This window comes from Notothenia rossii (genome assembly GCF_949606895.1).
Source record: "Notothenia rossii genome assembly, chromosome: 2".
In the NCBI taxonomy this organism is placed as follows: domain Eukaryota; kingdom Metazoa; phylum Chordata; class Actinopteri; order Perciformes; family Nototheniidae; genus Notothenia; species Notothenia rossii.
This window is the reverse complement of record NC_136904.1, coordinates 40,922,586-40,937,349: the sequence shown is the minus strand read 5'-3', so window position 1 is coordinate 40,937,349 and position 14,764 is coordinate 40,922,586. Positions and strand designations below refer to the sequence as shown.

General features: G+C 39.3%; 1 protein-coding gene across 1 annotated transcript in view; it reads right to left on the bottom strand.

Annotated features, from left to right (window-relative positions):
* The window catches only part of LOC307030058 (neural-cadherin-like), a 597,902-nt gene that overhangs the window by 30,809 nt on the left and 552,329 nt on the right, over positions 1-14,764 (bottom strand). Inside the window, 1 exon segment of the mRNA XM_079666281.1 lies at positions 7,618-7,862. Within this exon segment, the coding sequence (XP_079522407.1) occupies positions 7,618-7,862 (245 nt within the window).

Sequence of the window (14,764 nt, the reverse complement as noted above, 5' to 3'; positions counted from 1 at the left end):
TCTGTTGGTCCGACGAGGCGATACTGCCAAGGGTCAGAACATGCATCTTTCTAAACGCCTCACACTATTATAACTTTAAATCCATATATGAGTTTGACAATCTCCAGAAGAAAAAGCAACTTCCCTATCTCATCTTTGTCTTGCATTGTTTGGTTGGATCATAATGTACTCATGTCGTCCTTGTAGGTATTAATGTACTTTTCCGCTGGAGAGTTATTCTGCAGGATATCCGCTGGAAGGCTCAATAAGAGGCTGTCAATGCGGTGTTTAGTCAAGATTACAATGGCTTTAGGCCCTGAGCTAGCTGCTGAGCTGGCAGACCGCTGCCATTTTGCAGCAAAGATTGACTTTTCTCTAATCATTTAAGTGAAATTGAGTGTTTTGCTTTTGGGCATTGCACGCTGATTGTCTTTGTCTTGATGTTGCTGTGTTCGGCAGATTTCTCGTGAAAAAAAGAGATTGTGAATTCAAATGGGTTGTAGATCCTTTCACTTGCACCTCAGAGCATCATGGGCAACATTTCTTTCTTGCTTCGCTGCTCTACAACATGCTGACATCCATTTTGTGAGAGGCTCTTGTTTTATATACCATTTAAAAATATTGGTTCTACTCTAACAGGAAACTCTAACTCGAGGTAGTTCCACTGATTTTCAACAGCTTGATATGAACCCAAAGCTATACAATGGGTTCAAAGTATTTGTTCCACATAAAACTGCTTACAGAATCAAAACCATGACTAAAACTTTAAGAATAGGAAAATAAATATATACAATGGGAGATCTGACCATTGACATTGTCAGGCAATCAGATTGTAACACTGAAGATGAATCATCACACATTCAGCTGTTTAATATGGTGTGCATTACCAAAAGCAACAATCTTTGTCCGAGAACACACCATAGCGGTTTTTCATATGAACTCAGGACAATATCAGGAGAATCAGGGATGAACACGTTTTCATTTGTTTTATTTAGCACACAACAGGAAATGTGAGTGTCTGGGAATACTCTGTTTCTGGTTGGTGCTGGTGTAGAGTGTGTAGGAGGCGCAATATGAAGTCAATAACACTGCAGTCATGTAGCAGCTTTGTTATATGATAATACAAAAAGTGTTATTTGCGGCAGCGGCAATCCTGGACAGATCTCCCATTATCGCGTCACCTCTTCAGTTAAACATTTTATTTTTGTGTATCGCTTCCCTCAAAATCCCTGAAGAAATCGCTCTATTCACACATAGGCTATTTAACACTTTACCTGTACTTTTTGCTGTCGGTTGGTTTTCTGGCCCAACAGATAATTCTCCATCATTGGGTTCTCACATAAAGGGGAATTTATAGATATTTCTAGATATTACATTGTTGCAGTGCATGTTTGAAACAGTTTTAAATGAAGTAGAACAAAGAATGTTTTACCGCACCGTTGTGACGAAAAGAGAGCTGAGCCAGAAGGCAATGCTCTCTGTCTACCAGGCCATTTTCGTTCCTACCCTCACCTATGGGCATAAAGGATGGGTCATGAGCGAAAGAACGAGATCGCGGATTCAAGTGGACGAGATGGGTTTTCTCCGCAGGGTAGCTGGTGTCTTTAGGGATAAGGTGAGAAGTTCGGTCGTCCGGAAGGGACTCGGAGTAGAACCGCTGCTCCTTCTCGTTGAAAGGAGCCAGTTGAGGTGGTTCGGGCACCTAGTTAGGATGCCACCTGGGCGCCTCCCTAGGAAGGTGTTCCAGGCATGTCCAGCTGGGAAGAGACCAAGGGGTAGACCTAGGACCAGGTGGAGGGATTATATCTCTTCGCTGGCCTGGGAGCGCCTTGGGATCCCCCAGTCAGAGCGAGTTGATGTGGCCAGGGAAAGGAAAGTTTGGGTCTCTGCTCGAACTTCTACCTCCGCGACCCGACCACGGATAAGCGGGAGAAGATGCGTTTTAACCCAAGAAAAGGGTCAGCACCATGAAAAATAAAACTGCTGCTTGCTTGTTCGAAGAACAAAAAGTGAGTTTCTAAGCATATAGAATCCAAACCCAGCACGGGATGAGCTATCCGATCAACACTAACCAACTGTGAAATAAATAAGGGATGTTTGTCATTCGTCTCAAAGTGAACTTACTATCTTTGAGTTTTGCATCTCTCTGCTGGTTTACACACTAAGGCCTTTTTGTGCTATCTGGTCCATCTTCCTCCAAACCCTCAACAATGTGCGGAGATAACCTTGGAAGCATCGTCACCTTGAAGGAGTTTGTTGTGATAGAATCAATGCAGCAATCCCCGAACTGACTCTTTAGCTCACCTGGGAGAGGAGATTGTGGGGATATATTCAGTATGTGACTCATTGACCATCATCTGGGTCCCTAATCTGATATACTCCTTTAATCTGTGCGCTCTGAGTCCGTACGACGGCTGAAGACCTCACAGAAACTCCACAGTAAATATTATAACAAGTTAACCAGAACTACTTTAGTTTTCAGACATATTTTTACCGTCCTAAAACCAGTATCTGAATTATTTTTTGACTTCACAGTTACTCTCATGAAAATGTTGCGGTAACAAAACGTTCTGAGTAGCCAAATGGAGAGCATGACTAATGCATGTGGATTTTTCACTAGGTAAACTGATCGGTAAGATCATTAACAAAAAAATGTAAGAAATTCCAGGATTCACATTAGAAGTCTCTACACTTTACATTCTAATGATTTGCTCTCTTGAATGTTAGAAGATTGAGCGGTCCCTTGCATGGATGATAAAAAAACGTTTTTTTCCAAACTGTCCCATATTGCGAGACAAAAATGAGGAGATATATTTCCACTGTTATGGATTTGGAACCTGAAAAAAGTTCCAAAGTAAGTACAAGTAAAGGTCTGGCAGTTATGGCATATAAATCAGCATGTCATAAATTGAAGCATGTATAAAGTCTTGTCATCAATTCTTCACAGGCATAATCTAGAGCTATCAGGCTCGCAGCTCTGTATGGCTCTACTTTGGCTATGCTTTGAGCTAAATGCTAGCAGCAGTATGTTCAAAAGGACAATCTTAATATGTTTCTCAGACAAATTAAAATATGAGCGTAGATTTATCTAATATTTCATACAAACACAAATCACAGGATGAAGTTTGTTATAAATGAGACATTTATTGAACTAATAACTACTAAACTTTTAAACAGAAATAAAAACGATGAATGAGGAAATGAAAGGAAGGGTACAATGAATGCAACAATTGACACATGAGAAAAGACGACGTGTGACCAGATAGAATCAGTTTTAAAAGAATAATGTACCTTTTCAAAAAAGCCCAAGGAATAGTGAAGCATTTTTATTATTTTAAGCTATTAATGTAGTACAACATGATCTCACGGCTGCGCATTACCACTGCTAAGCTAAAGGTGGCTAATGTTCGGGTTGATGATGTTTAAAGGTTCAGTCACTTTCTAACAACCACTGTTTTTATGCCACATTGAAGCTTTTGACATTCATGAGTGAGGGGAAAAATCTCTTCAGCTTATATATATACAACAGACCTTCTAACCAGAAACCAAAAACATATTGATTTCAAGATGAGGGAACTGGAAGTGATAAAATGCTTATTCATTTCCTGTACTGAAGTCTTGATATCAACCACTGAATAATACCTGATCACGTTAAAAAAAAAAGAATCAAACAAATACACACAAAATATATGCCAACCTGTGTTCCAAACACAGGTACATATATTCATATACACGTCTATGCATACAGTGGGGCAAAAAAGTATTTAGTCAGCCACCAATTGTGCAAGTTTCCCACTTAAAAAGATGAGAGGCCTGTAATTTTCATCCTAGGTATACCTCAACTATGAGAGACAAAATGAGAAAAAAAAATCTAGAATATCACATTGTCTGATTTTTAAAGACTTTATTTGCAAATGATGGTGGAAAATAAGTATTTGGTCAATAACAAAAGCTCATCTCAATACTTTGTTATATATCCTTTGTTGGCAATGGCAGAGGTCAAACGTTTTCTGTAAGTCTTCACAAGGTTTTCACACACTGTTGCTGGTATTTTGGCCCATTCCTCCATGCAGATCTCCTCTAGAGCAGTGATGTTTTGGGGCTGTCGCTGGGAAACACGGACTTTCAACTCCCTCCAAAGATTTTCTATGGGTTTGAGATCTGGAGACTGGCTAGGCCACAACAGGACCTTGAAATGCTTCTTACGAAGCCACTCCTTCGTTGCCCGGGCGGTGTGTTTGGGATCATTGTCATGCTGAAAGACCCAGCCACGTTTCATCTTCAATGCCCTTGTCTTCAATGCCCTTGCTGATGGAAGGAGGTTGTGACTCAAAATCTCACAATACATGGCCCCATTCATTCTTTCCTTTACACAGATCAGTCGTCCTGGTCCCTTTGCAGAAAAACAGCCCCAAAGCATGATGTTTCCACCCCCATGTTTCACAGTAGGTATGGTGTTCTTTGGATGCAACTCAGCATTCTTTCTCCTCCAAACACGTCTAGTTGAGTTTTTACCAAAAAGTTATATTTTGGTTTCATCTGACCATATGACATTCTCCCAATCCTCTTCTGGATCATCTAAATGCTCTCTAGCAAACTTCAAACTGGCCTGGACATGTACTGGCTTAAGCAGGGGGACACGTCTGGCACTGCAGGATTTGAGTCCCTGGCGGCGTAGTGTGTTACTGATGGTAGCCTTTGTTACTTTGGTCCCAGCTCTCTGCAGGTCATTGACTAGGTGCCCCCGTGTGGTTCTGGGATTTTTGCTCACCGTTCTTGTGATCATTTTGAACCCACGGGGTGAGATCTTGCTTGGAGCCCCAGATCGAGGGAGATTATCAGTGGTCTTGTATGTCTTCCATTTTCTAATAATTGCTCCCACAGTTGATTTCTTCACACCAAGCTGCTTATCTATTGCAGATTCAGTCTTCCCAGCCTGGTGCAGGTCTACCATTTTGTTTCTGGTGTCCTTTGACAGCTCTTTGGTCTCGGCCATAGTGGAGTTTGGAGTGTGACTGTTTGAGGTTGTGAACAGGTGTCTTTTATACTGATAACGCGTTCAAACAGGTGCCATTAATACAGTTAACAAGTGGAGGACAGAGGAGGCTCTTAAAGAAGAAGTAACAGGTCTGTGAGAGCCAGAAATCTTGTTTGTTTGTGGGTGACCAAATACTTATTTTACCGACATTTACCGAATTTACCAATTAATTCATTAAAAATCCTACAATGTGATTTCCTGGATTCTTTCCCCCCATTCTGTCTCTCATATTTGAAGTGTACCTAGGATGACAATTACAGGCCTCTCTCATCTTTTTAAGTGGAAGAACTTGCACAATTGGTGGCTGACTAAATAGTTTGTTGCCCCACTGTATGTACATATTCATGTAACTGAGTGAGACAAATACAATCAATGCATGTCAGTGTGGATATTGGGAAGGTGAGAGGTGGGGGGGAAGGTTCGACAACAGGAAAAACCCTCATTCCCTTTATACTTCAATGTTAAAACAAAACTTCCTATTCTTAAAACATAGCCCTTTATTTAAAGTGCATTTCATTTTGCATTACAAATGAGGTTCCTTATAACTGGTGAGGAATGTGTGATGTCATAAAAGGAGGCAGGGGTCGTAAACTTGAGCAGTCAACCTCATGGTGGTGCTTCAAAAAGTCAGGGAGTCATCCTCTGGAAACCATGAATGTCTGTGTGCATTTTCCCTCTTTAGTAGAATTACTGTGATCATTTAAAAAAATCCTAAAACCCAACTGTTTCAATCCTCTCTCTTTTCTAAAGCCAACCTTATACTGGGTAGAAAAGAAAAATCAAAGAGAATGATGAAATATGAGTTCTGCTTTGGAGTGGGTTTGGTCTTTAATCTTCACTCATCATAACATCCAATGTTTCTTCAGCACCAGGAGAGTTGCTGCCCTCCTTTTGTTCTTGCTATTCAAACATTTGGATTCCTTACGAGCAATATTGGCATACAAATAAATAAAAGTCTCTCTGCTACTTGAATTTCAGAGTGAGGAATGTTTGACCGATCGAGCGAGGAACGCTCCACAGATTGAAATGACTACCAAAGCCCCTGGAGCATTGATCTCAATGTGTGCAGGTTTGGGTAAACAGCACCGCATTCGCCTACAAATCAAGTCATTAACGCTGAAAACAGAACTGAGCCTCGAAAGGATCAAGGGCGGATGTCCCATTTACTTTGAGCCCCAGGCTCAGTTTGAAGAGGGACATCGTGGAACGAAGGTGAGAGGAAGAGAGGGCGAAATCATCATTTGAACTGTGTCTGTCTGGGATGGAGGAACACTCTGAATCACCAAGGAGACAGGCAGACATGGCCAGCAGCAGCCACACATTGACACCATCCTTCTCCACACTGCGTATTTACTTGCTTTAATTTCTCCTCCTGTGTTGTGCACTGCTTCCGCTTTGTAATATGTTCAGCTCCCTCTTCTTTTTCTTGTCATTGTGCCATGTCCTGTTTCATTCTGCACTCCTCTGATCTGTTTTCTTCTCTTGTGCTGTGCAATGTTTCAAACTGCTCTTTACTGGGTTGTTGTATCATCCTCAATTAAACAAGGAGAACGTGTAATCTTACTGAAAACCTATTCTCCGTGTACGACTGCGCCTGAGGCGCTTTCTCAACAACATATCCTTAAGGAATAGGTACACAGAGCTAAAGGTATGATTATTCAACAAGCAAAACAGAGAGGCAGACAGAAAACATGTGGACTATTTGAACAATAGGCGACTAGACATCAGTGTGTTCCTCCCACAGGTCAGGAGAAATGCAGGCACAGTGCCACTGCAGGAGTTTAGTATTTATAATAATAGTGAAGAGAGCCGGACTACACAACTATTGTCAGTCCATCTCTGGCTTTAAGCTATACTGTATGATACTGTTCAAAGAGACATGCTAATGAAAGTCAGACTTGATATGCCTCCAAACAAACAAAACAACAACACTTGCAAACTTGTTGTTTATATACTCAGTATAAACTTTAGTATTCATAAATCCCTTTTTTTTAGTAGATTCAAAAGATGCTTCCTAAGCCCTAATTAGTGGTGGACAGGGTCTGTCACTGTTGGCCCCTCTCAGACGAAACTGACGACCCAGTCTCACGGCATTTCGTGTTATAGTCACGACATTTAATCTATTGATTCGTGTTCACCAACACGATTTTCCTCTTTTTTTCGTGTCACACAGAACGAATTTAAAAGCAATGTATTTCTATTGGTAGTATGTTTCGTGCCTGCAGCACGTCTTTTTGTCCGTTCGGGTCTTGGAAGACCGGAAGGTGTGGGGTTCATAAAAACATGTTCTTACTCAATATCAAGCCACGATTATTGTTTTTATTTTAAATCGTATAATGTCGGACTTTTTTTGTCGTCTGTGATGGAAAGAAATGGGGCTCAACCCAGTTCAGGCAGGATCTGCTGTATGTGCCAGCCTTCATAGTGGAGCAGAAACATCTCCATGTAAACCTAGCAGCTGACATCACCTGTGGTACTGTCATAGTTAAAGGCAAGATGCTTTCAGAAATCAAACACAAGCATTCTCAGACATTAGCCCTGCTGCTGGGCAACCATCTCTCATATCTGTACATAAAGCATGCAGTACATGAAATAGCTACCTAGCAGGGCCATGAAGCAGATACAGATGGCAAAGAGGGAGCTGAAGCTCAGGCCCACGTCGTCGCGGTAGATGGCCAGCGTGGTCTCACAGTGGCGTCCTCTGTAGCCCGCGGGGCAGTGGCAAGTGAACTTGGAGGGCGACTGAGCCACGCAGGTGCCCCGGTGACAGGGCCGGGTCGCACATAGGGTGTACACACAGGACTTCCTGGTCACGTTCACACGGATCATGTGACCAGGAGGACATCTGGGAAGAGGGGTCAGAAAGAGAACAGTAAGAGAAGAGAATGAGGAAAACTAAATAAGTATATATTAGGATATTTTATACGTATCTGTTAGGTTTCCAAAATGTAATTGTATATGCAGATGATACCACTTTATTTGGTTGTGCCAATATAAAACAAATAAAATGTGTATACAGTAGTGAAAAAAAGATTTGAAATCCTGCTTTTACGGAATTAGGCAATAAATACACAATGCAAACTAATGCTAAGACTCGTCGAAGATTATGTTGAAAATCAAAAGTACTATATTTACACAATATATACATATTTTTAAAGCAAACATTTTAATTTCAGGTGCAATACTGTATAACTTGAGTATTTTATTACTGTACGACTTTATATTTCTACTCTACACTGCAAATCAAAGGGATACATTGTTCTTTTTACTTGTTACTTTTATTTCACAGCTTTAGTAGTTACTTCATATATTCAAATGTTAACGCACAAACTTATCTGTGTGAGATCAATCTTTGAAAATAGGATGTGTTGATTTAATTAACTATCCAACATACTAATTAAGTAGACCTAAAACAAAATACATTTACTAGTTCCCGCTTCCTAAATATAAAGATTTGGGGCTTTTCCTTTACATTTCGTATTGATGTGAATTTGTATTCCTTCTACTTCCAGGATGATTTTCTGGTCATATTTTTTCTAAAATACAATTTTCAATGCAGTTTTTTTACTTTTAGGGGAAATACATACAAAACAAAAACAATTCATACTGTTTTCATAATTAAAGACCTACAACATTTGCTTGAGTTTGAAACATCTTCTCATTAAATCACTCATTAACTCAAAGCACCAAAAGTGTGTTGGAAATGAAAGAAAATGGATACGATTTGAGAGGAATTTGCATTTTTTAAACCCATTGCACTACTCATCATAAATACATTTCAATTTGAATGTCATCATGTAGATTAATATCACTTTGTGTGCTTTACTACAGATTTGATAAATAAGTAATAGTCGCCTCAGGGAATGTGTCGTTCAAAAGCATTTACAGACGCATTCAATAAACATGAAGGAAACTGGTGGATGGAAAAAAACACTTCAGCATTAGAAGATAAAATGTGAATATACAGTAAAAAACGAAGTCGAATGAAATATTTATTACTATTTCCCACATTGGAAACACTCTCCTTGAATCAATGACTCCGCAGATATACACCTCAATGCAGCATGAGCTGTGGGAGAGGAAAGTGCTGACTGTGCGCTGGCGGTAACAAGCATGCTTTTATGCAGACAGGGGCACATTTTCTGCCTCACTTCAGAAAGCGCCACTATAATTAAAAGCTCATTTGGGTGTAACAGCTTAAATAAACATGTTATGAGCCCATTCATTCAGGATCCCTTTCAATGTGTATATGGAGTGGCTCAAGGCTGTACATTTGATAACATCACAGATGAGTCTCACCTCTGGAAATGTGCTTATGCGTATAAATATTGACTCAACTTTACCATAAACGGCAACTGTATTCTATCTCATTACTAACACATTGATTCCGATGAGAAACAAAAGGGTTCATTTACTGTATTAACTGCCAACTGTCTACTATCACTGATGTTCATATGAATAAAGATTTATGTTTACTGACGACATTTGGGAGGTATTGGATATGACATTTGAATATATTGTGAGCAGAATGTCTGCAGTGTAATATGGCTTTGTCCTTACTGTAAAAGCTTAGGTTGCTGATCATGAAATCCCTTACTACTCACTAGGCTATTTTTTAGTGCCGTCCAAATGAATATGGATGATTATTAAACCCATAGACTGAGTAATACTGATTTATATAGATATAGACAAGAATATCAGATTCGGTAATCTGCTGTATTCTACGGTTAGTAGCTAGTTTTATCCTTTGTTTGTCACTTTCTTAGTATTGGGCAGGGACTCTACAATAAGCTTTCTCTGATGCTAATACTTAAGCCACACATTCAGGCAAAATACATTTCAAATCAATTAATGGTCTTCAACGTGCAGTGGAGGAAACACGTTTTTCACAAAAGCATTTTTCTGGAATTAACTGTATAGTTGGATTGTCTTACATGTGCCTTCCTCAGGCAAATGCACCACTAACCTGACTTGTATTTTGTTAAGTATGATTTCATTAAGATACAGTGGTGAAAGAATGAGTCAGAAAAACGGAAAGTGAGTTAGCATTTGACCATTTCCTGTATCCTTGTCTCAAAGTCATAGTTTTTTTAACGTGTTTTTGGTGAGATACCTCAAATAGGGTCTGTGGTTAACAAAAGCTGAAGAGTTATGCCACTAAACACTCCTTTTCTATGTCTGACTCTTATATGTGTCATAAAAACAGTGGTTGCTCACAAATAAGAGTACTAAACATCATCACACCAAACATTAGCCACGTGAACTCATGTGATTGTGATGTAGTGTATTTGTAGCCTTACTTTAGGGTTAGCATTTTGAACTCTGACAGTTTCATTGAAGCTTAAAAAATCATACCATTTGTGTTAATCTGTGGAAATTATTCTGCTCAACAAAACGTGTTTGTTTCAAAAACGTATGTTTGCGTCGTATTTTAAATGTAATGGAAAAATCCCATTGCTTTTTGTTGTAGACCCCTTGGCATGGTAACATACAGATGTAGCACTTCATTTCAGACTCCAGTTTACAGCTTCCTGCCTACGACCTGCCAAAGACCAGTATAGAGGAATGTTAAGCCCTCCCACTATTTTCCAAGAGGGCGTTGCCAGATTTTCAATTTCAGGTTTTAACCAGGAGATGGCGCTTCATTCACAAATACAGAAAGACAAGTTTCATGGACTTTCAGTTGTGTTTTGAAGAGCATTTGAACACATCAATATTTTAGATCAACTAAAGTATATCTAATCTTGTAATTCAATAATATATAGTCTTTATATATTAAATAATCATAATTATAATGTGAATGTTTACATTCCACTTCTTTATTTGTTATGCTCATACTTTTACCTTTACAATCGTTTGCTTTAATATGTAGTATATTTGTTGTATATTTTTGTGTTTGCTTCCTCCTGCTCCCTTTCGGACACATACTGTATGATTTATTATTATTATTAATATGAAGATATTATTAAGATAAGATAAGATGTTTTCAGAGCACATCCTGCTACTAAATATGTCACACGCACGCTCTGTTGACTGGCGCAGCAGCGCGGATGCGATCAATTGCTATAAAAACACTCTTCTACTAATACAGACGTTGTCACTATGCCGGCGGATGTGGCCGTTGTTGAAGCCTCTTCAGGCTCCGCATCGGCAGGCCTCTCCCTCGGTGTGGAGCTGTCAAGCTCGACCCTAACGCCGCTTACAGCCGGCCAACTAAAAGTTGTTTTCCATTCACGTTGTCATTTTTAGACTCCTTCGCTTCTTTGCTTGTGAATCCAAAAGCTGTGACGCTTGGCTGTTTTCGTTTTGCCATATTTTTTATTACAAAGCTAGAGTTAAAAAAATATCAATATGAACATTTCAAATACCGCGCCGGCATCACCGCCATAACCATAGCAACGTAAGTAAGAATGCAGTGCCGCCACGTACAGATGGCAACACCCAGACATATTCACAAATATAAAACAAATATTCAGAAACTGTAATGAACAATAACTATTATTTATTTCAAGAACTGTTATTTACAGAAACTCAACATTTCTAATCTGTGTGACACAAATGTGCACGATTGTTTTGGGCTCCCCCTATTTATCTCAAAGTCAGCCTTCAGGGGAGCTCCCTCCCTCTTCGGAGGAGCCAAGCTCCCCCGGCTCCCCCCCATTTCGAACAGTGTCTGTGGCTGAATGGCCAGCGATTAGGTGCGGCGCATTTATCATAGGTGATCAGAGCTAACTGCCTGCCGTCAGATTTCATTTAAAAAACAGATCTGATTTTAAGACTATTTCTGCGCTCATAAAGAATGATAAGAATAAGAATAATGCGTATTGAACTGGTTTCATTAATTAGTGAGTTTATTTAACACTAGAACCGCCAATCGGGTCAATTTGTGTGATGTGTGTTGTGTGTGTGCAATGTAACTTTTTTTCAATAAAATATTAAAGTCTCCCAGTCTGTGACTTTTCCTGAAAGTGTGTTATGTAGCACCCTATGTTGTTAAAAATTGCATTCTAATAGCGGGATTTGACGGGTTTAGGTAGGCCTATACAAAAACCTCTGGCGGTTCTAGTGTTAAGGTAATTAGGTACAGTAGAGCCCTTTTTTATCAGTAACGAATTTAGCAGTTGAACATAAAAGTCAACTAACTGAGGGTCACTTGCAATGACAGTGTTGTGTCTAACTGTAAACTTGTCACTCAGAGTTACCTACAGTTAATTTAGCTGCTGGAGAAGAAAGATCAAGGGGGGAGGGGGGAGAGAGCTGTGGTTGATGGGCCATTAGTTGTGTAAATACACAGCTGAGAGCTGCCGTTTCATTCAGACTGTTTAAAAAACGGTAACAACGGACTATTTTTCTTAGCGGATGCATGTCAATTTAAATCAATACATACAACTATTTTTTAAATCAATACATACAACTATTTTTTAAATCAATAAAAACATTTTCTAAATCCATAAAAGCATTTAAATTAATATTGGGAGTCATGTCGTTACTTTGTTGAGAATGTGGCCGTGTAATAAGCGGGATAATTTGCAGCGACTTGTTCCTTATGGGGAAAATAACACCCGTCATGTGTGTGTAGAGGTGTGTGTGGTTAAAACACTTTCATGAAGTGAAGGAATTTCCTTCTATAAAACAGCTGTGGGCAGCAGTGAGTGTCACGGACATGAATTCATAGATCAAGGCAGACTGGTGCACACACTCTCCTGTCCTGCCAGGCGACACGCCTGTTCTAAGCCGTGTCCCTCACTCCTCACATCCCAAGCATCCCCAAAAAGTGTATTATGTTGTTACATCTCAGATGTTATGTTTCAGTTGTGCTCTGTTCATGTTCAGTGATGCAAACTTGTCACCTTTCGGCGAAATTCGCCGTTTTGAATCCAAAATAAGTCGTTTGTGTGATTCATGTAGATCTGCAATACAAATATTTTTGGGGTATGGAGGGGTCTGGGACCCGGAGTAATCTGCGGCCGTGAGCTGTTATGTGCCATCATGACACTCATGGTGTTCTTTTTTTATATATTATAATGAAGTACGAGCTGTGTGCTCGAGTCTTCCTGCCTGTCGGCTCTGCTCATGGATGTTTAATAAGGCTCCGCTGCTCCGAGATGATGGTCTAGCTTCAGCAGCTACATTACCTACGGGTGCGTTCGTTAAAGTAAAAGTAGAAGTACTCAGATCTTGTACTTGAGTAAAAGTAATAGTCCCAGAGTGTAGGAATACTCTGTTACAGTAAAAGTCCTGCATTCAAAATGTTCCTCAAGTAAAAGTAGAAAAGTATTATCATCAAAATATAGTGAAAGTAGCGACAGTAAAAGTAGTCATCGTGCATATTGGTCCATTTCAGAATAATATATATGATATGTTTTATAATGATTGATCATGAAAGTGTTCTCAAACCTGGTAAAGGTGCAGCTAGTTTGAATGACTTTGTATACTGCAGGCAGGGTAGCTTGTGGATTTACTCCAGGTGGAACTAAAGTCTGATTTAACACTTGATTATATTTCAAATCATTCATCCACATCTGTGAAGTAACTAAAGGTATTACATACATGGAGTGGAGGAAAACTACAGCATGTACCTCTGAACTGTAGTGGAGTAGAAGAACAAAGTAGCAAAACATTGAAATACTTAAATAAAGTACAAGTATCTCAAAATTGTGCCCAAGTATAGTACTTGTTGAGTTTATGAACTTAGTTACTTTACACCATGTGGCTATAAAGATAGAAAGACTTAAGCCTTGCACAGAGGAATGAAAATACATTTTCAAAATGCTCAACAGTGCTGCCAAAACTATAAACTGACTGCTACACAATTTAAAATAAATGCTTTTATATATTTCTATTAGATGTGACTCTTTGGCGTTTCTGTTATTATTAATACTGCTGCTTTAGTTGTTCTGACTGCTAAAATCCTCTGTCATTCCGTGGGGTGGGGGAGCCGGGGGCTCGGATCCTTGTCACCTTTTTCATACCTGATGAGTTTGCATCCCTGTATGTTAAAAAGCCTCAGTCACCTTAATTCATGTAATAAAAACATCTCAGGTCAGTAACACTCAAAGCTAAATGTGCAATACCATGTTCAGCTATGTTACTATTTATATTGTTATTGTTGTTACATCAGAAGATGTACATATTGAAATGATTTTTTAACTTACAGTAGGCTATTTTTTACAATGTGTGTTGGAAGGATTTATTAAATTACAATGAATATTGTCATTGTTGAAGGCTTTTAGAGAAGGGTGAACTATAAGCCTGAATTACATAACATTTTATACCTAAAAACATAAAAGCCACAATAAATAAATCACAATTATTGTAGTTATTTTTACCTCCCGTATTGCTTTCAACCCACCAGCTTTTATGGTGTTGTTACGTCACTAACTGTAAGCTTGTCACATACAGTCTATGGTCACTCAGAGTAACCTACAGTTAATTTAGCTGCTGGAGAAGAAAGATCAGCGGGGGAGGGGGGGAGAGAGCTGTGGTTGATGGGCCATTAGTTGTGTAAATACACAGCTGAGAGCTGCCGTTTCATTCAGACTGTTAAAAAAACGGTAACAACGGACTATTTTTCTTAGCCGATGCATGTCAATTTAAATCAATACATACAACTGTTTTTTAAAGCAATAAAAACATTTTCTAAATCCATAAAACATTTCAATTAATATTTGGAGTCATGTCGTTACTTTGTTGAGAATGTGGCCATGTAATAAGCGGGATAATTTGCAGCGACTTGTTCCTTATGGG